At 43.2% G+C, this 24,236-nt stretch overlaps 1 protein-coding gene across 5 annotated transcripts in view; it reads left to right on the top strand.

Annotated features, from left to right (window-relative positions):
- Positions 1-24,236, top strand: part of LOC115153616 (vinculin) — a 46,967-nt gene that overhangs the window by 5,772 nt on the left and 16,959 nt on the right. For 3 of the 5 annotated variants that reach the window (XM_029699252.1, XM_029699250.1, XM_029699249.1), the window contains exons 2-11: positions 5,493-5,563; positions 6,966-7,116; positions 9,898-10,006; positions 11,977-12,099; positions 12,518-12,678; positions 13,107-13,109; positions 13,306-13,396; positions 13,560-13,707; positions 15,908-16,061; positions 16,175-16,350. In XM_029699252.1, the coding sequence (XP_029555112.1) occupies positions 5,493-5,563; positions 6,966-7,116; positions 9,898-10,006; positions 11,977-12,099; positions 12,518-12,678; positions 13,107-13,109; positions 13,306-13,396; positions 13,560-13,707; positions 15,908-16,061; positions 16,175-16,350 (1,187 nt within the window). The remainder of the gene's footprint in view (positions 1-5,492; positions 5,564-6,965; positions 7,117-9,897; positions 10,007-11,976; positions 12,100-12,517; positions 12,679-13,106; positions 13,110-13,305; positions 13,397-13,559; positions 13,708-15,907; positions 16,062-16,174; positions 16,351-24,236) is intronic. The other 2 variants (XM_029699253.1, XM_029699251.1) reach the window with 1 other exon arrangement.

Raw genomic sequence — 24,236 nt, 5'->3', positions numbered from 1 at the left:
TCCGATGGGCCCACACTCGACCCTCCTGCGAGGCCTGAAGGGGAAGTACTGGTGGCCCACCTTGGTTGAGGATGTAAGACACTATGTCTCTTCCTGTTCGGTGTGCACCCAGTGCAAGGCTCCTAGGCACCTGCCTCGAGGGAAATTACAGCCCCTCCCCGTTCCACAGCGGCCTTGGTCTCACCTCTCGGTGGATTTCCTTACGGATCTCCCGCCATCTCAGGGGAATACGACGATCCTGGTTGTTGTGGATCGGTTTTCGAAGTCCTGCCATCTGCTTCCGTTGCCCGGTCTTCCTACGGCCCTACAGACCGCGGAGGCCCTATTCACCCACGTCTTCCGGCACTACGGGGTGCCCGAGGACATCGTATCTGATCGGGGTCCACAGTTTACGTCCAGGTTATGGAGGTCGTTTATGGAGTGGCTGGGGGTCTCGGTCAGCCTGACCTCGGGTTTCCACCCCGAGAGTAATGGGCAGGTAGAGCGCATTAACCAGGATGTAGGCAGGTTTCTGCGGTCGTATTGCCAGGACCGGCCAGGGGAGTGGGCACGGTTCGTGCCCTGGGCCGAGATGGCCCAGAAATCTCAGCGCCACTCCTCTACTAACCTGTCACCCTTCCAGGTCGTGTTGGGTTATCAGCCGGTCCTGGTGCCATGGCAACAGAGCCAGACAGAGGCTCCTGCGGTGGAGGAATGGGTCCAGCGCTCTAGGGAGACCTGGAATGCTGTCCAGGAGTGTATAAAGAGGGCTGGAGAACGACACAAGGAGAGCGCTGACCGCCACCGCAGTGAGGCCCCTGTGTTTAACCCAGGGGATAGAGTCTGGCTCTCGACCCGGAACCTGCCCCTCCGCCTGCCCTGCCGGAAGCTGGGTCCGCGATTTGTGGGGCCATTCAAAGTCCTGAGGAGAATAAACGAGGTGTGTTATAGGTTACAACTTCCTACATATTACCGTATTAACCCCTCGTTTCATGTGTCTCTCCTCAGGCCGGTGGTAGCTGGTCCGCTGCAGGACGCTGAGGTGCGGGAGGCCCCCCCGCCCCCCCTGGACATCGGAGGGGCCCCGGCGTATACAGTCCGGGCCATCTTGGACTCCCGACATCGGGTGGGGGGCCTGCAGTACCTCGTGGACTGGGAGGGGTACGGTCCGGAGGAGAGGTGCTGGGTCCCGGCGAGGGACATTCTGGATCCAGCCATGTTGCGGAATTTCCACAGCCTCCGCCCGGATCGTCCGGCGCCTCGCCCTCCGGGTCGTCCCGAGGCCGGAGTCGGCGCGCTGCGGGACCCGAGGATCAGGGGAGGGGTACTGTCACAACGTCCACAGAAGGTGGCGCCTCTCCTCGGTCGGGCGGTGCTCGGCGGTCGTCGTCGCCGGCCTACTAGCTGCCACCGATCTGTGTTTCAGTGTCTGTTAGTTATGTCTGTTTTTTGATTGCACCTGTTTCGTGTTTGTCATTAGTGGGGGGGGTATTTAGTCTGTCTATGTTTAGTTAGGATTCGTGCGAGATTGTTCTTTGTTCCGTGTGGTGTTATATTGTTTGGTTTACGACTTATTGTATAGGCATTAGGGTTGCCGGGCTGCGCCCCGTCGGCCTTTTTGAGCGGAGCTTCTTTTAGTCTTTTTGACTGTTGTGCTCCCAGCCGTACATGGATTTTGCCCTTGGATTTATTAAATCAAGTTTGTTCCAACGGACCTCAGTCTCCTGCGCTTGACTCACCCTTAAAACTGTTCTATCCGCCCGTGACAATATGTACATGTGTATGTATAATGCATATGTACATGTGTATGTATAGTGCATATGTTATCGTGTGTAAGGGGGGAAAAAATGTATGAAATGAATTGAAATGTATGCATTCACTACTGTAAGTCGCTCTGGATAAGAGCGTCTGCTAAATACTAAAATGTAAATGTTTGTGTGTGTGTGTGTGTGTGTGTGTGTGTGTGTGTGTGTGTGTGTGTGTGTGTGTGTGTGTGTGTGTGTGTGTGTGTGTGTGTGTGTGTGTGTGTGTGTGTGTGTGTGTGGGCCAATGTTTGTGTTGCTTCACAGTCCCCGCTGTTCCATAAAGTGTTTTTTAAATCAAATTTCAGTTTCTAGATGTGGAGTAGAGTTCCGTGTAGTCATGGCTCTATGTAGTACTGTGTGCCTCCCATAGTCTGTTCTGGACTTGGGGACTGTGAAGAGACCTCTTGTGGCATGTCTTGTGGGGTATGCATGGGTGTCCGAGCTGTGTGCCAGTAGTTTAGACAGACAGCTCGGTGCATTCATCATGTCAATACCCCTCATAAATAAAAGTAGTGATGAAGTCAATCTCTCCTCAATCTCTCCTCAATCTCTCCTCCACTTTCAGCCAGAAGAGATTGACATGCATATTATTAATATTAGCTCTCTGTGTACATCCAAGGGCCATCTGTGATGCCCTGTTCTGAGCCAATTGCAATTTTCCTAAGTCCTATTTTGTGGCACCTGACCACATGACTGAACAGAAGTCAAGGTGTGACAAAACTAGGGCCTATAGGACCTACCTTGTTTATAGTGTTGTTAAGAAGGCAGAGCATCACTTTATTATAGACAGACTTCTCCCCATCTTAGCTACTACTGCATCAATATGTTTTGACCATGACAGTTTACAATCTAATGTTACTCCAAGCAGTTTAGTCATCTCAACTTGCTCGATTTCCACATTATTTATTACAAGATTTAGTTGAGGTTTAGGCTTTGGTGAGTGTTTTGTTCCAAATACAATGCTTTTAGTTGTAGGAATATTTAGGGCTAACTTATTCCTTGCCACCTGCTCTGAAATGAACAGCAGCTCTTTATTGAGTGTTGCAGTCATTTCAGTCGCTGTAGTAGCTGACGTGTATAGTGTTGAGTCATCCGCATACATAGAAACTCTGGCTTTAATCAAAGTCAGTGTCATGTCATTAGTAAAAATTGAAAAAGCAAGGGGCCTAAACAGCTACCCTGGGTATTTCCTGATTCTAACTGGATTATATTTGATAGGCTTCCATTAAAGAACACCCTCTGTGTTCTGTTAGACAAGTAACTCTTCATTCACATTATAGCAGGGGGTGTAAAGCCATAACACATATGTTTTTCCAGCAGCAGACTATGATCAATAATGTCAAAAGCTGCACTGAAGTCGAACAGGACAGCCCCCACAATCATTTTATCATCAATTTCTCTCAGCCAATCATGTCATTTGTGTTAGTGCCGTGCTTGTTGAGTGTCCTTCCCTATAAGCATGCTGACATTCTGTTTTTACTGTAAAATAGCATATGTTTGTGCAGTCTTTTCAAAAACGTTTTTTTTTTTAAAGTTGTCATTTCCATTATTACGTTAGAAAGGAAAAATTACCATTATGGATGTTACACCCTCTGTATGGATGTTATAGTCTAAAATGGACATTCAAATCTTAAAGATTTTTTGATTAAATTCTATCATAACACATTTGTTGTCATCTGGAACGTTTCTAAAATGTCAGCAGAAGTCATAGTACCTTAGGACGATATAATTACAGGTAGCCTGAATACCGCATAGGCTAAGGCCATACACCACACCCTAATAAGGTCATTTTTTCTCTTTATAGGGCCACACAAGGACAGGCCAAAAATATTTGGGGTATGAGATTGTTCTGGAAATTCTCACATAGAAACATTATTGGGAGGAAGACTATTTGACATGCTTTCTACATGTCACTTTTACAATATTTTAGGCCCTTTTTAGACTTGCCTCCTGTAAGACCCTGTGATCAGTAAACCGTACATGATACAGACATCATCTTGGTGTTATTATACTCCTTACAGTGTGCTCTCAAATATTGAGTATTTCTAGATACAACAATAAAAATAATAATATTAATATCCCAAAGGCAGCCTTTTTGATGTTGATTTTTATTTAATTTTTTTTTACATATTGTTCGGAACAATATATTCTTCAAACATGTCAAATTTCCAAAGTGGGCTCTCTGGTACTTTTGAAGATATAACCCATTTTATACATAGACATTGACAATATAGGTCATTAACCATTCAGCAAATCACCAACAGAGGGAGTTTGAATCCATTTTCCCATTCACTTTTTTGGTGGTGCTCATTAGTAGAAAGCCCACTCTGAAAAGTTGCTGTACTTGTAGAGTTTATTGTTTCAAACAATGTCTAAGAAACTCAAAAAGGGTACTTTTGAAATGTACTTATCGAAATAACGTTTTTAATTCAAACATGTCAGTCATTGTATTAATATGTTGGTAGCCGGTTTATAAAAGCAATAAGGCGTAGTTGGTTAAAATATGTTTAATAATCTACATTTATCAATCTGACTCCAATTTAATATAAAGGTTTATAGACACACTATTTTAGCAAGAGACTCTTTTCGTGACTAACGGGTCTAGCCATGCAGCAAGCTTGGGCATTACCAGACTTGACACAAAAAAAATAACACGTGTTTAAAATGAACCTTTATGCAATTAACAAGAGACTAGACACAAAGAGCTGTTCTAGCATTAGATTAATTGAGTCAGTTTTAAGCAGAGGTGTCAAGTTGGTACCTCAAGAATACAATGTGTGTGTAATTAACTTAATGAATAGGAATTGGCCAATTCTAATTTATGAAAGTAGTCAATCAAAGAGGTACTCTATGAACGAGGAATGCATTCACTCAAATCAACTAATAGATGTATTAGTCAAGAATAAACGAACTCTCAAACAATAACAGTGTACATGGAAGACATTATACAGCATAAAACAGAGTAAATTACTATCAACTAATAAGACTTCAGAGATTAACCTCTAAGAGAGAAGATCTATGTGTGTCTGTACACAAAGGAGGCACATGAAAGTCTCCTGTACTTCGTGGGAAAGTCCCGCCATGTGGAGAAGGTGCAAACACAGCTGTGCCTTGCTCTTTTAAGTGGTAAAACACAATACATTCTCTAGATAATTCCATGAAGTGTGATTGACCACACGCTGGTCTCCCACGCCAGCAAGTCGCCAATGTAGTCTTCATCACATTCCAGGATGGCCATCCTCTCTCCCCTACAAAGGCGCCTTCACGTTGTGCCTAAAAACAGTCCTTGGCCATATACCACACACCCTCAATAAGGATTGCTTAAGTATAGCCCAGGAGGTGCTTACATGGCAGCCATAAAGCTATGTGATGTAATTTTCAAGGGTTCATGATGTTTAGTGGTTGAAATATCGATTGCCAACCTGTCTTTATTTCTGTACACTGAGTATACCAAACATTAGGAACACCTTCCTAATATTGAGTTGCACTGTATACTCAGTGTAGTTCTAGTGCTGTATATGCTGCACTACATTACTCATGTATCCCTGCTGTTGATGCTTTGATACTGACACACCAATCTACTGTACACTGTCAACCCCTCTTCCTGTTCTTATATGTGTGTGTGTGTGTGTGTGTGTGTGTGTATGTGTATTCTTGCATGTGTGCGTGTGGTGCATGCATGTGTGCGTGTGTGGTGTGTGTGTGTAGGTGGGAAAGGAGACTGTTCAGACCACAGAGGACCAGGTGATGAAGAGAGACATGCCTCCCGCCTTCATAAAGTGAGTCACACCTCTTACATTGACCTCTGATCTACTCCTGACCCCCTAACCTCTAACACTAACTATTGGGACTGATTTCTAGGGGTTTGCAGTGTGTACTCTTCAGCCAAACAGCAGCATTCATTGATCAGTAAAGTACCAGAGAGAAACACAAAAACCAACAGGACAGGGGGACTGGAGGGCTGAGGTTTACACTCCATGTCAAATCAAACTTGATTAATTCTAACAAAGTCTAATTATACATATTTTATACTATCCCCTTTAGCCTTGGTAGCCTTCAGCTTCAGAGGCCTTCTGTCTTTATAGTTTATAAATGGTTTAGTAATGATGCCCATCTCTTGTGTCAGTGAGTGATGTTGCTCTCTTTTCCGCCCATCTGGTCTTTTTGTATCTGCGTCTGTTTCTCGCTCTCTCATCGGTGGAGGAAATAATAATTATAATTTGTTTTAGGTTTGCTTAGCAGGATGTGAACTCTGTCTGTGTTGGTGATGTAATTTAATAACAACAGGCCTGACTGGACTGTCTGTTTTGCCTGAGAATGCTCTGCCCAGAGGTGTATACTGGAGCTGTGCTCTGTCTTCTGCTGTGAGTCTGTCTATCAGTATGTTAGTTCTGCTGTGTGGTTCTGTCTGTCTGTCCAGAACTCTCCTGTGGGGTTCTACTGACTGTCTGATCTGATATGCTCAGTGTCCAGAGGAAAGTGAGCGTAAATTAGACTAGGACTCTGTTACTCAGCAGTCCTGCTGCTACCTCTCTTTCTTTTTCACTCTCTTTCTCTTCTCGCTCCTGGTGACTGCTGTAGGAGTAAAGTTTTTAGATCTCTTCACATGAGAAGTCCACAGCGCAGTCCCACGCAGACACACACACACAAACTGGCACTGGATCATAAATATCATACTCAGTGCTCAGCAGGGGTTATGAGGGAATGTGAACCCTGCTATATTTAGTTCTCTTTGCAGAAAATTGATACTCTGTCCAATGAGGGCTCAACCCATTGATACTCTAACCAATGAGGTCACAGGAAGGCCCTGTTCCAATAGTCTTAAAATCCTCCCTCCTTACCTTTCTTCAACCCGTACTTTATTCTTCTTTATCCGTCTTTCATTGCTTCCTTCCTTCCATCCTTCCTTCTCTGGGCTGTCAATAATAATTAATGTTATATATCCAGTACTGTAGGTAAATTGTTCTAAGTTGTATCTATGTTCTAACAGAGAGGAAAATGTCTGTTTTAAGAGGGTTCTATGGTCTGTGTTCTAACAGGGTGGAGAACACCTGTTCTAAGCTTGATCTATGTTCTAATAGGGTAGAGAACACATGTTGTAAGCTGGTTCTATGGTCTATGTTCTAACAGGATGGAGAATGCGTGTGTTCTAAGCTGTTTCTATGGTCTGTGTTCTAACAGGGTGGAGAATGCGTGTTCTAAGCTCGTGCAGGCAGCTCAGATGTTGAAGGCGGATCCCTACTCGGTTCCTGCCAGAGACTACCTCATTGACGGTTCTAGAGGAATCCTGTCTGGAACCTCAGACCTGCTGCTCACTTTCGACGAAGCTGAGGTGTGTGTGTGTGTGTGTGTGTGTGTGTGTGTGTGTGTGTGTGTGTGTGTGTGTGTGTGTGTGTGTGTGTGTGTGTGTGTGTTGGCAGCAGTGTAATAGGCATCACACTGTTTCATCACCAGCTGCCCTGCTACTGAACGACCACAACTCCCCTCGATCACAAGACTTACATCACAAGACGCACACACACACACACACACACACGCAGGGTTCAAAAGGACAGATGTAGGTACTTAAAAGCGGTACTTCTGTTGTGAAACTGTTTTTACAATCACAAGCAACAACATCCTTTAAGTCAAACTGTGTCCTGATTCTCAACCCATCTCCTAAAGTGTGCACTTGCAAGCATTGGCTGGAGGGAGTTTTCACCACTGTTAAATCTATGGAGAATTGGTCAAAGTGAAGAGGTCCTATTATACTGTACAAAAATATAAACGCAACATGTAAAGTGTTGGTCCCATGTTTCATGAGCTGAAGTAAAAGATCCCCAAAATGTTCCATACGCACAAAAAGCTTATTTCTCTCAAATGTTGTTTACATCCCTGTTAGTGAGCACTTACATTTAGATTTACGTCATTTAGCAGACGCTCTTATCCAGAGCGACTTACAAATTGGTGCATTCACCTTATGATATCACTTCTCCTTTGCCAAGATAATCCAGCCACCTGACAGGTGTGGCATATCAAGAAGCTGATTAAACAGCATGATAATTACACAGATGCACCTTGTGCTGGGGACAATAAAAGACCAATCTAAAATGTGCAGTTTTGTCACACAACACGTTTCAAGTTTTGATGGAGTGTGCAATTAGCATGCTGACTGCATAAATATCCACCAGAGCTGTTTCCAGGGAATTTAATGTTAATTTCTCTACCATATATCAGGTATGAAGGTAAGACCCAGATGCAGACATCGTCGAATTAACAATGGTTTAATAATCCAACAGGGGCAGGCAATAGACAGGTCAAAGCAGGCAGGGGTCAGAAAACCAGAGGTGGGGCAACAGTACCGGACTGCAGGCAGGGTCAGGGTAGGCAGAGGTCAATAGTCTAGAGGTGGGGCAAAGTTACAGGTCGGTAGGCAGGTTCAGGGTCAGGGGTAGGCAGAGTGGTCAGGCAGGCGGGGTCAGAGTCAGGACTGGCAAGGGTCAAAACCAGGAGGGAGAGAAAAAGAGAGACTGGAAAAAGCAGGAGCTGAGACACCAAAGCACTGGTTGACTTGACAAACAAGACAAACTGGCAACAGACAAACAGAGAACACAGGTATAAATACATTGAGGATAATGGGGAAGATGGGGAAGATGGGCGACACCTGAAGGGTGGTGGAGACAATCACGAAGACAGGTGAAACAGATCCCTCCAACGTTGTTTTAGGGAATTTGGAAGTACATCTAACTGGCCTCACAACCGCAGGCCACGTGTAACCACACCAGCCCAGGACCTCCACATCCAGCTTCTTCACCTGTGGGATTGTCTGAGACAAGCCACCCGGACAGTTGATGAAACTGTGTGTTTGCACCGAAGAATTTCTGCACAAACTGTCAGAGATCGTCTCTGGCAAGCTCATCTGTGTACTTATTGTCCTCACCAGGGTCCTGACCTGACTGCAGTTTGGCATCATAACTGACTTTGGTCGGCAAATGCTCACCTTTGATGGCCACTGACATGCTGGAGAAGTGTGCTCTTCAAGGATGAATCCTGTTTTCAACTGTACGGGGCACGCTTTTTCTGATGTCAACGTTGTGAATAGAGTGGCATAAGCTACGGACAATAAACACAATTGCATTTTATCAATGGCCATTTGAATGCACAGAGATACCGTGAAGCAATCCCGAGGCCCATTGTCGTGCCATTAATCCGCCGCCATCACATGATAATGTGATGCATGCATGATGCATGTGTTGCATGCATGATAATGAACGGCCCCATGTCGCAAGGGTCTGTACACAATTCCTGGAAGTTAAAAATGTCCCTGGTCTTCCATGGTCTGCATATTCACCAGGCATGTCACCATCCATTGAGCATGTTTGGGATGCTCTGGACCGACGAGTACGACAGCGTGTTCCAGTTTACGCCAATATACAGCAACTTTGCACAGCCATTGAAGAGGAATTGGACAACATTCCACAGACCACAATCAGCAGCCTGGTTAACTCTATGCAAATGAGATTTGTCGCGCTGCATGAGACAAATAGGGATCACACCAGATACTGACTGGTTTTCTGATCCACGGCCCTATCTTTTTTTAAGAGGTATCTGTGACCAACAGATGCATATCTATATTCCCAGTCATGTGAAATCCATAGATTAGGGCCTAATGAATTTATTTAAATTGACTGATTTCCTTATGTGAACTGTAACTCAGTAAAATCTTTGAAATTGTTGCAAGTTGCGTTTATATTTTTGTTGGTCAGTCCCGTTGGGTGTGCTGTGGTGTCACACAGCTAGATGGGTTAAGGGTTAGAGCCAGGGGGTTAGAGATAAGGTCAGGGTTATGGTAGCCTCTACCGATACCCCAACAACCTGACGCTTTTGGACGTTAACACTCCATCTTATCTCCTCCATTGCAGAAGAGAACCTCCCCCAACAGTTTTTTTCATCGCATCAAGACCAGTATGTAGGGGATCTAGTTTCAGGCGTTTATTTTACGCCTGCTATGTTATGTTAAGGTTATGGTTAAGAGTTGCTGTAGCTTAACTAGATGCTATCTGTTGTGTACATGAAAGCTCATCCAAGTGTGTGTATTTGTGTGTGTGTGCATGTGTGTTTTACTTTTTTTTAGGTGCGTAAGATCATTCGTGTGTGTAAGGGGATCCTGGAGTATTTGACTGTAGCTGAGGTGGTGGAGACCATGGAGGACCTGATCACCTACACCAAGAACCTAGGACCAGGTAACCTCACCTGTAGGCTCTGACCCTTAACTTCTATGGGCTACGTGGGACGCTAGCATCATAATTCAACTTTCTCAAACATACAACTATTTTACACCATTTTAAAGATACACTTCTCCTTGATGTAACCGCATTGTCCGATTTTCAAAAAGGCTTTACAACGAAAGCAAAACATTAGATTATCTTAGGAGAGTACAATAATCGTACAGCCATTTTCCAAGCAAGGACATGTGTCAATAAAACCCAAAACACAGCTAAATGAAGCACAGACCTTTGACGATCTTCATCAGATGACACTCCTAGGACATTATGTTACACAATACATGTATGTTTGTTCGATAAAGTTCATATTTATATCCACAGCATTTTACATTGGCGCGTGATGTTCAGAAATGTATTCCCACCAAAACCGCCGGTGAATGTGCACATCAATTTACAAAAATACTCATCATAAACGTTGACAAAATATATAACAATTATTTAAAGAATTATAGATAGACTACTCCTGGATGCAACCGCTGTGTCAGACTTTAAAATAGCTTTACGGCTAAAGCCCATTTTTCAATATTCTGAGTACATAGCTCAGCCATCACAGCGAGCTATACAGACACCCGCCAAGTTTGGGTCAACCTAAACTCAGAATTAGTATTAGAAATATTATCTTACCTTTGCTGATCTTCGTCAGAATGCACTCCCAGGACTGCTACTTCCACAAGAAATGTTGTTTTTGTTCGAAATAATCCATATTTATGTCAAACTACCTCCGTTTTGTTCATGCGTTCAGGTCACTATCCAAAGGCATAACGCGCGAGCGCGGTACCAGAGACAAAAAGTCAAAATGTTCCATTACCGTACTTAGAAGCATGTCAAACGCTGTTTAAAATCAATCTTTATGGTATTTTTTATGTAAAATTGCGATAATATTCCAACCGGACAATAGCATATTCATTCAAGAAGAAAAAGAAGGAACGGCGCCCTTGCGGGACCGAGCATATCCAATCCCTTTGTTGCCAGGCAGTCCACTCAGTAACTGAGCTCCTATTATCTGCCCAGTGACAGGAGAATGCTCAAACCACTTTCTGAAGGCTTTTGACAGCCAATGGAAGCCTTAGGAAGTGCAACATAACCCCACAGATACTGTAGTTTCGAAAGGGACTAGAAAGAACTACTACAATTCTCAGATCCTCCACTTCCTGGTTGACTTTTTCTCAGGTGTTTGCCTGCCATATGAGTTCTGTTATACTCAGAGACACCATTCAAACAGTTTTAGAAACTTCAAAGGGTTTTCTATCCAAATCTACTAATAATATGCATATTATAGTTTCTGGGCCAGAGTAGTAACCTGTTTAAATTGGGTACGTTTTTCATCCAGCCATGAAAATACTGCCTCCTAGCCCAGACAGGTTAACCTCTGAACTAACCTCTAACCCTGATCACCTATACAAAGAAACTGGGACCAGGTGACCTCACCTTAAGCCTCTGTCCCATAACCTCTGACCTCTAACCCAGCGGTTTCCAACCTTTTCTGTTCTGGGAACCACCAAATCACCATCAAAAGTTCATGAGGACCACCATTTGTGGAGTCTTTTTATTTATTTTATTTAGCCTTTATTTAACTAGGCAAGTCAGTTAAGAACAAATCCGGGGTAGGTCAAATGTAGAGTATTTTTTCTCAGTGAAGGTAATAGATTAGAGCCCTATTATTATTAACAATTTGACTTGTGAAAAGTAACATAAAAGTAACTTTAAATTGCTTAGAATACCATTAATACTGTTATTAATTTTGGAAGAAAAAAAATATTGACAAAATAAAATAAAATCTCTTAAAAAATGCGGACCACCAGACCACAGGTTGAAACGCTAACCTGACCTCTAACCCTGATCACCTACACTAAGAACACCAGGTAACCTCTGACCATGAAGATAGTTGGTTCAGGATATTTTTCACTCCGTGTTGTGATTGGCTACAGGTATGACTAAGATGTCTAAGATGATTGAGGAGCGACAGCAGGAGTTGACCCATCAGGAACACAGACAGATGCTATTCAACTCCCTGAACACTGTCAAACAACTACTGCCTGTACTCATATCAGGTCGGTCGGTCTGTCGGACTGTCTGTCTCTCTCTTTCTCTCTTCCTCTCTCTCTCTGTTGGTGTTTGTGTGTGTGTGTGAATTTGTTCACCTCCATGAACACTGTCAAACAACTATTGCCTCTTCTCATATGAGCTCTGTCTCTCTGTGTTTATTTGTGTGTGTCTGCCTGTCTGTCTGTCTTCTCTGCACACTCTTCACACACACAGCCGCCCAGCAGATACCAGAGTTGTCATAGCAGCACTGATAATTGCAGTGGTAATTAGAACTTGGCTCTGACAGAATGACTCCCAGCCCACTATTTCTCTATACACACTCTCAGGCTCTCATTCTCTCAAAGATACACACTCACACACACACACACACACACACACACTAGTCCATGTACTCTGCAGTAATCCTCATCTCTCTCTCACCAGCCATAAAGATCTTTGTAGCGACTAAGAGCACACACAGTGCTGGGGTGGATGAGGCAGAGAGAAACAGATTCTTTACGTTTGAGAAGATGAGTGCTGAGATTAGTGAGATCATCAGAGTCCTACAGCTTACCACCTGGGATGAAGACACATGGGCCAACAAGGTACACACACACACACACACACACACACACACACACACACTTCACCCCCTGACTCCCCTTCCAGACACACACTAGTCTCTCGTAGTCTCTCCCTTCCCATGTTCCTCTACACTAGACGCAGCATTTCCTAAACCAGGGGTGTTCCTATCCAGGTCTGGTGGTCTGCTGGTTTTTTCTTCCTGGTAATTAATTGATTGACCAGAGAGTCCACTCGCCTGGTTTTCCAAATCTGAATTAGTCCCTGAATAGAGGGTAGGGTGAACATCAGCAAGTACTATTGACCTTCGGAACTAGATTGGAATAACCCTGTCTTAATGCATACTTCACTTTCTCTGTTTAGTTTCCACTCTTTTCTTCTGTTGGGCTTCTGTTATAACTATTTTCTTTTCATTTTCTTTTTACTCCCTTCATTCTTTTCCTCCCTGTAGAAGGTAAGCCTGTCTCTTTCCCCTCTGCCATGCTGCAGTGTGTGTGTGAGAGAGAGTGAGAGCGTGTGTGTGTGTGTGTATGCGTGTGTTTGCGTGTTTATGTCTGTAAATGCTGTGTGAGGAGAGTGAGCGGCGTGAGTGCATGTGTGTGTGTGCATGTGTGTGCGAGTGTATAACTGCTCTCTTTGTGTCTCTCTAGGACATGGAGTGTATGAAACGTTCTCTGGCGGTGATAGAGGCTAAGATGGCCCTGGCAAAAGGCTGGCTCAAAGACTCCCATGGACAACCAGGTACACACACACACACATATCCTATCCATAATCCTATCCGCCATGGTCTTGTGATACAGTCTACCCAAATACCTGCCTGCCCCATCATCCTTATAGTGACGTCCTCACAATACTAGCACTACACTCCTTATGATTAATTCATTGTGTGTGTGTGTGTGTGTAGGCGAGCCTGGGGATGTAGCGGTGCGTGTGATATTGGATGAGGCAGGGAAGGTAGGAGAACTGTGTGCTGGAAGGGAACGCAGAGACACACTGGGAACAGCAAAGACTCTGGGACAGATGACCGACCAGGTCACAGAGCTACGTGTCAGGTACTGTGTGTGTGTGTGTGTGTGTGTGTGTGTGTGTGTGTGTGTGTGTGTGTGCTTGTTCGTTGTTATAATAACCATGTATAAGCCTTTCCAATCTCGCATGATAAGGCTTACATTATGTTATGTAGGGATGCACCGATATGAAATTTTTGGCCGATACTGATATCTGATATTTTCCTTGCCAAAAAACCGACAAAAAGAAAATGTGCGGCCCTTTAAGCATTCTAGAAGTTAAATAGTTGAAACACATACACACACTGACTAAAATGTTATTTTGTTGGCATTTACGTATGTCCCCATTACCAGTAAAACATAATGAAAACCTATTATTTCACGTACTTGCTGTGCTGTATTGTTGTTCATTGTTTCAGTCGTTTCATTCTCCAGGATGAAACCAGGATTTCATCATACATATCAAGCAGTGAAGTCTCAGCTCTGTCTGTCCATGGCCTCTTCTGTCATGGGTCCTCTTCTTTGGTGCGCATTGTCACTGTATCTGTTTCCATCTTGTCCAGCTGTGTCTGTAACATTTCACATAAACCCTGTTTCTTGTCTGCATCGAAGTAGCGGTCCTTGTACCTAGCATCAAGCATGGTGGCGATGCCACTGAATCGCTTGTTCACAGCCTCTAGTAGACTACCTTTGCAAGTTTTAACCCCGCGGTCTGTTGGCAGTTTTGTTGAGCAGGCATTTTAATGTCATGACAGAGAGTATCACGTCTGCTGCAGACGCAGTTGATGAGCTTATTTCTCGAGTCAGTTGTTCGAATGGAGCTAAGAGTGTGTTCATGTTTCCAAGTGTCAAACATGTTCTCAAATGCCATTGAAATGGCAGCAGCGGTATGAGAACCAGCACATTCTTGAGCATTTCCTCAGTACAAAATCCTCATTGACCCACTGTGCTGTCAGACTCAGCATGCTCATGGGGTTCACATCGCTGGTTCAAATGTCAGTCATGAAGCTAATAGCAGTGACGACCATAGCAAGTAGCTCATGGATGTGCGTTTCAACAATACTGTGTAACTAGGACAAAAAGGCTTCTCTACAGTTTTTACCCCAAGCCATAAGACCCCAACCCCTCTTTTACGCTGCTGCTACTCTCTGTTTATCATATATGCATAGTCACTTTAACTATACATTCATGTACATACTACCTCAATTGGCCCGACCAACCAGTGACCCCGCACATTGGCTAACCGGGCTATCTGCATTTTGTCCCATCCACCCACCACCCGACAACCACTCTTTTATGCTACTCTCTGTTTATCATATATGCAAGCATAGTCACTTTAACCATATCTACATGTACATACTACCTCAATCAGCCCGACTAACCGGTACCTGTATATAGCCTCGCTACTGTTATAGCCTCGCTACTGTATATAGCCTCGCTACTGTTATTTTTCACAGTCTTTTTACTGTTGTTTTTATTTCTTTACTTACCTATTGTTCACCTAATAAATTAGCATTTCACTGTAAGGTCTACGTGACAAATAAACTTTGATTTGATTAACTCCGGTAGGTCAACATCTGAAAAATATTGCCTACTTGATAATGTGTACCGAGGCTCGCGGTGCTCGACCAGTCGGTGAAAGCCAACATCATCCAAGACAGAGAATGGTTGATTGTCAAGAGCTTTTGTTCTAAATAGTCGCTGCACATCTGGGGGTGATGTACTTTCAAATGAGTAATTAGGTTTGTGGTATTGAAAGATTTCACTTTCTCCCCTTCTTGGGAAATAATAGTAGCACAAACGTTGCATATGGCCTTTTTGTTATCTTCCTTTGAAACTTCAAAATAGATCCACATAGCAGACATTGTGGGCTAGGTTAGGAATGCTGTATTTTTCGTGGCGTCATTACGTCATCTACCTACGTTATATAGGTATGCACATCAACTTTGACATCGGTTTTCCACATCGGCGTTAAACTAGACATCGGGCCGAGGCCGATGTTGGCATTTTTAGCTAATATCTGCCGATTCCGATATACTTACCGATATATCGTGCTTCCCTAATGTTATGTCTATATGTATCATCATTTCAACTTTCTAATGGCTGGTATTTAGTCGGGATCATGTTGAGTTGATTCGAACACATTGTAAGGGTGTCTTACATGGTCATGACAATCTTACAATACATTAAACCTGCTAAGTGTTAAAGTGTGTGTGTGTGTGTGTGTGTGTATAATCTCCTCCTGTAGAGGACATGGTCCGTCTCCACCATGTGTTCAGCGGGCCGGTCAGTGTTCTCAGGGTCTGGACCTGCTGCTTGGGAAAGTGGACAGCGCCACCCGCAGGCTCGAGGCTTTAACTAAAGCTAAACTGGCATTCGCTAGGAGACTGGATGCTGCCCAGGTCAGCACACACATAACAATATTTGACGTTTTGTTTCTGGGTTGGTCGAAATATCAGATTAAATATTAAAAGGACAAAACCTAAAATGTCAAGTATGTGTGTGTGCCTCATAGGCATGGCTGGCAGATCCTAATGGGGGTCCAGAAGGTGCAGAAAACATCAGAGCCTTGCTGGCCAATGCCCAAAAAATTGCTGACCTGTGCGAAGACCTCCTCGAGAGAGACGACATCCAGAGATCCATCAATGAGATTGCGGGGCTCACCGCACGACTAGTGGAGCTACGCAAGCGGTACATTTTTTGGTTTCTTTGTTGTTGTCTGTTTTTTGAAGCGTGTAACTGTTGTTGTCTATTTTGTATTGTGTTTATCTTTTGTCTGTTTGCAGTCCATACATGGGTAACTACTGTTGTCTGTTTGCAGGCCACACTGTGTATAAATGTTGTCATCTGTGTGATTGTCAGTTTGTCAGTTTTAGGCACATGCTGCAACCTCATGTCACCAGCATGTTCTGCCTACCCAGGGAGCCCTGTCTGGCTGGGTCTGTCTGCCCACTAGCAGGTTCAACACGTGGAGTGGACACATGCACGCACAAAACATATTTTCTTTGGGATGGTTTGGAGACAGTCCAGATGAAAAAGTCAACAGTAGACAAGACAACAGAGTTTAAGAACAATTTGATTGATCTGAATTGCCTAGTTTTAAAGAGCCTGCTGACGGCTATTGACATCTCGGGGTGTTTTCAAACAAATGTTTGTGAACTCAGTGGAGTTCGCTTTTTTTGTGCAGTGTGAACACTCCAATGGAACTCAGACCCCTCAAAAGAGCCCCCGAAAGGAATCAAATTATCTCAGAGGTCTGTGGTGGTCTGAGTTCGGTTCGCTTGAATTCCGCAGTCCGGTTCCATTTTTTTAGGGCAATGTGAACACAAAGCTCCCCAGGTTCGCTTGTAATTATTCCCACACCACACATTAGACTACTGCAACACAATTTCCCCTGCCATAAACCCTTTCACATTCACAAAATAGTGAAGATGATGATATGCAGGTTCACTGAAAAAACATGTGCTGTTTTTGGATAGGCCTATTGATTAGCAAGGCATAGAAATTCCAAAATATGTGTGGAGTTTTTAGTTCAATTTATTTGTTTTCAATATGTGATCTTTAGGCTAAGAGAGCTTCATAAGCTGTTAATTTGTGGGGTTTGAATAGTGTGAGAAGACACCAACATATTTGATGAGAATCACAACATAGAAAAATCTGATTCTAGCTCTTAAAGGGGCAGTAGCCTACATGGGGTGTGTTAATCTACAGTTATTTTTCAGCTATGTTTTCTGTTACCAATAATATGTACATTTTAATAGGGCTGGTCGGTATACCGTATTTTACGATATACCGGTATTGATGCACTGACCAGTTTGGGTTTTTACTTTACCTTCTATAACCCTATTTGAATGTTTGATTTGTTAAATGGTATACGCCGTGTGTAACGTCCATTTTTATAGTTTACTTCGCTACTTGAGTCCTCTCTCTCTCTCTCCGCTCTCTCTTTCTCCATGCTGCTTTCCACACAGACCTAGCCCCGCCTTATGTCACACAAGGAGCGCATTTATTGTTCCTCGACCACGAAACAGTTGCGTTCAGTCTGCATGGTCAATGCAGCACATGTGACAATGTTGATAACAATGATGCTGTTTTCACTTTGCTTCTTAATATAAATCCACTAGCATTCTATAATTACGCTATAAATTTGTGTTTCTTACATCTTACATGTGCTAGTTTGTCTTTTCTTAGCAAGTTGGGCCTAAACTTTATTAGCCACTAATGCTAATCGCAAGTTAACTGGCTAGCTACCTAATAAATGTCAGTGGTAGAAAAAGTACCCAATTGTCATACTTGAGTAAAAGTAAAGATACCTTAATAGAAAAGGACTCAAGTAAAAGTGAAAGTCACCCAGTAAAATCGTAATTGAGTAAAAGTCTAAAAGTATTTGGCTTTAAATATACTTTAGTATCAAAAGTGAAATAGTGTGAATTAGAAGTAGCTAAAAGAAAACATTCAATGTAGCCAAAGATTATAGGGTCCCCTAGGAAATACTTTGTATTTGTATGTTTTCTTTAGCTACAGATGGTGTCAGGGCGTGACACCATCTGATTCAATGAATGAAGGAGCCGAGTTGTCTTTTTTTCCCAAAATGTCATTTAAGGTGCCCCATAGCTTTCTACTATCATTCTTAATATAATTTATCTTTGTTTCATAGTGTAGTTTATTTATTTATTTTGTCACATGATTTCTTAATTTGCGGTACGCTTGCCAATCAGTTGGGCTGCCAGACTTAATTGCCATACCTTTTGCCTCATCCCTCTCAACCATACACATTTTCAATTCCTCATCAATCCAAGGGGATTTAACAGTTTTTACAGTAATTTTCTTATTGGGTGCATGCTTATTAGTAACTGGAATAAGTCGTTTCATAAATGCATCAAGTGCAGCATCTGGTTGCTCCTCATTACACACCACAGACCAGAAAATATTCTTTACATCATCAACATATGAATCACAACAAAACTTATTGTATGACCTCTTATACACTATATTAGGCCCAGCCTTTGGAACTTTGGTTTTCCTAGATATAGCTATTATATTGTGATCAAATAAAAGTTTATTTGTCATGTGCACGAATCACATGCTCACTACATCCTATGGATTTGGATACTGCTTTAAAGCAAATATCTGCAGTGTTAGTAAAGATATGATCAATACATGTTGATGATTTAATTCATGTGCTGTTTGTAACTACCCTGGTAGGTTGACTGACAACCTGATCCAGGTTGCAGGCACTGGTTACAGTTAAGTTTTTTCCTGAGTGGGCAGCTTGATGATAGCTAGTCAATATTTAAATCACCCAGAAAATATGCTTCTCTGTTGATATCACATACATTATCAAGCATTTCACACATATTATCCAAATACTGACTTTTAGCACTTGGTGGCAGCTCCCACAATAATGGGCTTTAGGTGAGGCAGATGAACATGTAGCCATATTACTTAAACAGTATTTAACATTAGATCGTCTCTAAGCTTTACAGGAATGTGGTTCTGAGAATAGACCGCGACACCACCTCTGTTGGCATTTCTGTCTTTTTGGTAGATGTTATAACCATGTATTGCTACCACTGTATCATCAAAGGTATTATCTAAGTGAGTTTCAGAGATAGTCAGAATATGAATATCTTCTGTTACAAGCAAGTTATTGACTTCATGGATCTTGTTTATTAGGCTACATATGTTAATATTGGCTATTTTTCACACTTTTATGGGTTGTTTGATTGTTTTTAATGCTTTACTGGGAAGCTTATCAGAGGTAGACTTACTCATGTTATTTACATTGGAGCTGATAGTGCAGGGTGAGCTGCATAAAGTTGTCTTCCTACTATTGCACACCGCCTCAGTGCTAACAGTGTAACTCTGGTTTATAGGCTCATGATTACGGCTTAAGATAGCTGTAGGATAAACAGATGTATTCGGTGCAATTAGGGGTACATAAATTAAATTACTTACATTGTGTTTGCTAATGCCCCTAAGATCATGCACATTTGATGCAGCATTATAACGACTCATTGTCACAATGGTAGGGGTTAACTGAGCTGGTCTTGGATCATTTACCAGTCATTGTTTCAATGCAGCCTTGAAATGCGTGGACAGAGTCCAGGAGACAAGATGATTTTTATTTTTTATTTCACCTTTATATATCCTCTATGGGCTAGGTGGGACGCAGGTCTACCTGTGTCGATTCTAAGCTTCCTGTGCCAACCGGAAGTGCCTTAAATTGGGGTCACAGTTGCATTATTCAAATACCTTAGAAATGCTATTACTTCAATTTCTCAAACATATGACTATTTTACAGCATTTTAAAGACAAGACTCTCGTTAATCTAACCACACTGTCCGATTTCAAAAATGCTTTACAACGAAAGCAAAACATTAGATTATGTCAGCAGAGTACCCAGCCAGAAATAATCAGACACCCATTTTTCAAGCTAGCATATAATGTCACATAAACCCAAACCATAGCTAAATGCAGCACTAACCTTTGATGATCTTCATCAGATGACAATCTTAGGACATTATGTTATACAATACATGCATGTTTTGTTCAATCAAGTTCATATTTATATCAAAAACCAGCTTTTTACATTAGCATGTGACTAGCATGTGACTAGCATTCCCACCAAACACTTCCGGTGAGTTTACTAAATTACTCACGATAAACGTTCACAAAAAACATAACAATTATTTTAAGAATTATAGATACAGAACTCCTTTGTGCACTCGCTATGTCCGATTTTAAAATAGCTTTTCGGTGAAAGCACATTTTGCAATATTCTGAGTAGATAGCCCAGCCATCACAGGCTAGCTATTTTGACACCCACAAAGTGTGGTACTCACCAAACTCCGATTTACTATTAGAAAAGTTTGATTACCTTTGGTGTTCTTCGTCAGAATGCACTCCCAGGACTTCTACTTCAATAACAAATGTTGGTTTGGTCCCAAATAATCCATAGTTATATCCAAATAGCGGCGTTTTGTTCGTGCGTTCAAGACACTATCCGAAGGGTAAATAAGGGTGATGCGCCCGACGCGTTTCGTGACAAAAAAATTCTAAATATTCCATTACCGTACTTCGAAGCATGTCAACCGCTGTTTAAAATCAATTTTTATGCAATTTTTCTCGTAAAAAAGCGATAATATTCCGACCGGGAGTGGTTGTTTTCGTTCAAAGAGAGAGAAAGTAAACATGGTGTCAGCTCGGGCACGCGCCTCCAGTCTCATTGTCCTCAGATCGACCATTATCCAAATGCGCTAATGTTTTTCAGCCAGGGCCTGCAAAGCCACCATTCAGCTTTCTGGCGCCTTCTGAGAGCCTATGGGAGCGTTAGAAAATGTCACGTCATGCCAGAGATCCCCTGTTTTGGTTAGAGATGATCAAGAAGGCCATGAAATGGTCAGAGAGAGCGCTTCCTGTTTGGAATCTTCTCAGGTTTTGGCCTGCCAAATGAGTTCTGTTATACTCACAGACACCATTCAAACAGTTTTAGAAACTTTAGGGTGTTTTCTATCCAAATCAAACAATTATATGCATGTTCTAGTTACTGGGCAGGAGTAGTAACCAGATTAAATAGGGTACGTTTTTTATCCGGCCGTGCAAATACTGCCCCCTATCCCCAACAGGTTAAATTCTAACTATAGGATTAGAATAATCATTCTATGTCCATGATTTCAACAGTTCATGCAAGTGCTTTGCTCTTAACCTTAAGTCAAATTGCAATTGCAACATTTGGCTTAGGTTGTTTGCCCATATCGTGCCACCCTACGTGGCAGTGTGGAAATTATCTCAAATTACAGCAGGAAATGCAGAAATGTATGAAAATGCAGAATTTTTGGGGGGGTTGAAGTTGAAAGAACCCATTGAAATCACTTAGAATGTATGTGTTGCCACCTTAGGGTCACGCATACCTTAGGGTCACGCATACTACTCGCCAATGTCCAGTCTCTTGACAACAAGGTAGACGAAATGCGAGTAAGGGTTACCTTCCAGAGAGACATCAGAGATACTAACATTCTCTGTTTCACAGAAACATGGCTCTCTCGGGATATGTTGTCGGAATTGGTCCAGTCACCGGGCTCCTCCATGCATCGCGCCGACAGAGATAAACACTTCTCTGGGAAAAGGAAGGGCGGGGGTATATGTTTTATGATGAACAACTCATGGTGTGATCAACACACATGAACTCAAGTCCTTCTGCTCACCCGATCTAGAATTCCTAACAAGAAAATGTCGGCCATTCTACCTACCAAGAGAATTCTCGTCAGTAATAGTCACAGCTGTGTACATCCCCCCCCCTCCCCCTTTGTCTCGTCCGACATCCCTGTCGAAAAGCAGCAGCTGGTTTCATCTGTCCGGTCAAAATTATCTCCTCCAGGGTACCGATCAAGGGGGAAAGAAAGTGACGCAAACCTTGCAGGGGCGAGCCTTGCAAGCTTTGCAAGGCTTTCCCCGGCAAATGCCGGGGGTTTCAGGAGTTCAAGCGGAGGGAAAGCCTGGACACTCAAATTAAATCAAAATCAAATCAAATGTATTGGTCACATACACGTGTTCAGCATATGTTACTGCAGGTGTAGCTAAATGCTTGTGTTTCTAGCTCCGACAGTGCAGTAATATCTAACAAGTAATATCTAACAGTTTCACAACATATACCCAAAATACACGTACATCTAAGTAAGGAATGGATTAAGAATATATACATATGTCAGAGCGGCATTGGACTAAGATACAATGGCATAGTACAGTATATACATATGAGATGGGTGATGCAATATTTGCACACAATTAAAGTGACTAAAATAGCGTAGAATAGTACAGAGTACAGTTTATACACCTTTACTGACCGCACCTTCTGGATGATAGCGGGGTGAACAGGCAGTGGCTCGGGTGGTTAATATCCTTGATTATCTTTATGGCCTTCCTATGGCATCGGCTGTAGGTGTCCAGGAGGGCGGGAAGTTTGGCCCCGGTAATGCATTGGGCAGACCGCACCACCCTCTGGAGAGCTTTGTGGTTGTAGGCGGTGCAGTTGCCATATCAGGCGTTGATACAGCCCGACAGGATGCTCTCAATTGTGCATCTGTAAAAGTTTGTGAGGGTTTTAGGTGTTAAGCCAAATTTATTTTGCCTCCTGAGGTTGAAGAGGCACTGTTGCACCTTCTTCACCACACTGTCTGTGTGGGTGGACAATTTCAGTTTGTCAGTGATGTGTACGCCGAAGAACTTGAAGCTTTCCACCTTCTCCACTGTGGTCTCATCGATGTGGATAGGGGGGTGCTCCCTCTGCTGTTTCCTGAGGTCCACGATCATCTCCATAGTTCTGTTGACGTTGAGTGAGAGGTTATTTTCCTGGCACCACACTCCCAGAGCCCTCACCTCCTCCCTGTAGTGTGTCTTATCATTGTTGATAATCAAGCCTACTACGGTTGTGTCGTCTGCAAACTTGATGATTGAGTTGGAGGCGTGCTTGGCCATGCAGTCATCGGGGAACAGGGAGTACAGGAGGGGGCTGAGCACGCACCCTTGTGGGGTCCCAGTGTTGATGATCAGCGAAGAGGTGTTGTTTCCTACCTTCACCACCTGGGGACGACACATCACGAAGTCGAGGACCCAGTTGCACAGGGTGGGGTTCAGACCCAGGGCCTCGAACTTGATGATGAGCTTGGAGGGTACTATGGTGTTGAATGCTGAGCTATAGTCAATGAACAACATTCTTACATACATATGTATGCCTCTTGTCCAGATGGGAAAGGGCAGTGTGCAGTGTGGTGGCGATTTGAATCGTCTGCGGATCTATTGTGGTGTTAAGGAATTTGAAGTGGGTCTATGGTGACAGGTAAGGTGGAGGTGATATGATCCTTGACTAGTCTCTCAAAGCACTTCATGATGACAGAGGTGAGTGCTACGGGGTGACAGTCATTTAGTTCAATTACCTTTGCTTTCTTAGGTACAGGGACAATGGTGGCCTTCTTTTAGCATGCGGGGACACAGACTGGGATAGGGAGAGATTGAAAATATCTGTAAACACACCAGCCAGCTGGTCTGCGCATGCTCTGAGGACACAGCTAGGGATACCATCTGGGCCGACAACCTTGCGAGGGTTGAAACGCTTAAATGTCTTACTCGGAGAAGGAGAGCCCACACTCCTTGATAGTGGGCAGCGTCGGTGGCAGTGTATTATCCTCAAAGCGAGCAAAGTTGTTCAGCCTGTCCGGAAGCAAGACGTCGGTGTCTGCGACGTGGCTGGTTTTCCTTTTATAATCCGGGATTGTCTGTAGACCCTGCCACATGCGTCTCGTGTCTGAGCTGTTGAACTGGGACTCAACTTTGTCCCTATACCGACATTGCTTTGCGGAGGGAATAACTACACTGTTTGTATTCTTTCATATTCCCAGTCTTCTTTCCCTGGTTAAATGCGGCAGACCGCATGATCAAAACAATCTTGAAGCGTGGATTCCAATTGGTCAGACCAGCATTGAATAGTCCTTACCACGGGTGCTTCCTGGTTGAGCTTCTGCCTATAGGAGGGGAGCAGCAAGATGGAATCGTGGGCCGATGTGCCGAATGGAGGATGG

This window comes from Salmo trutta, chromosome 18 (genome assembly GCF_901001165.1).
Source record: "Salmo trutta chromosome 18, fSalTru1.1, whole genome shotgun sequence".
Taxonomy (NCBI): domain Eukaryota; kingdom Metazoa; phylum Chordata; class Actinopteri; order Salmoniformes; family Salmonidae; genus Salmo; species Salmo trutta.
The sequence above is the reverse complement of the archived record's forward strand: the minus strand, read 5'-3'. Positions and strand labels throughout refer to the sequence as shown.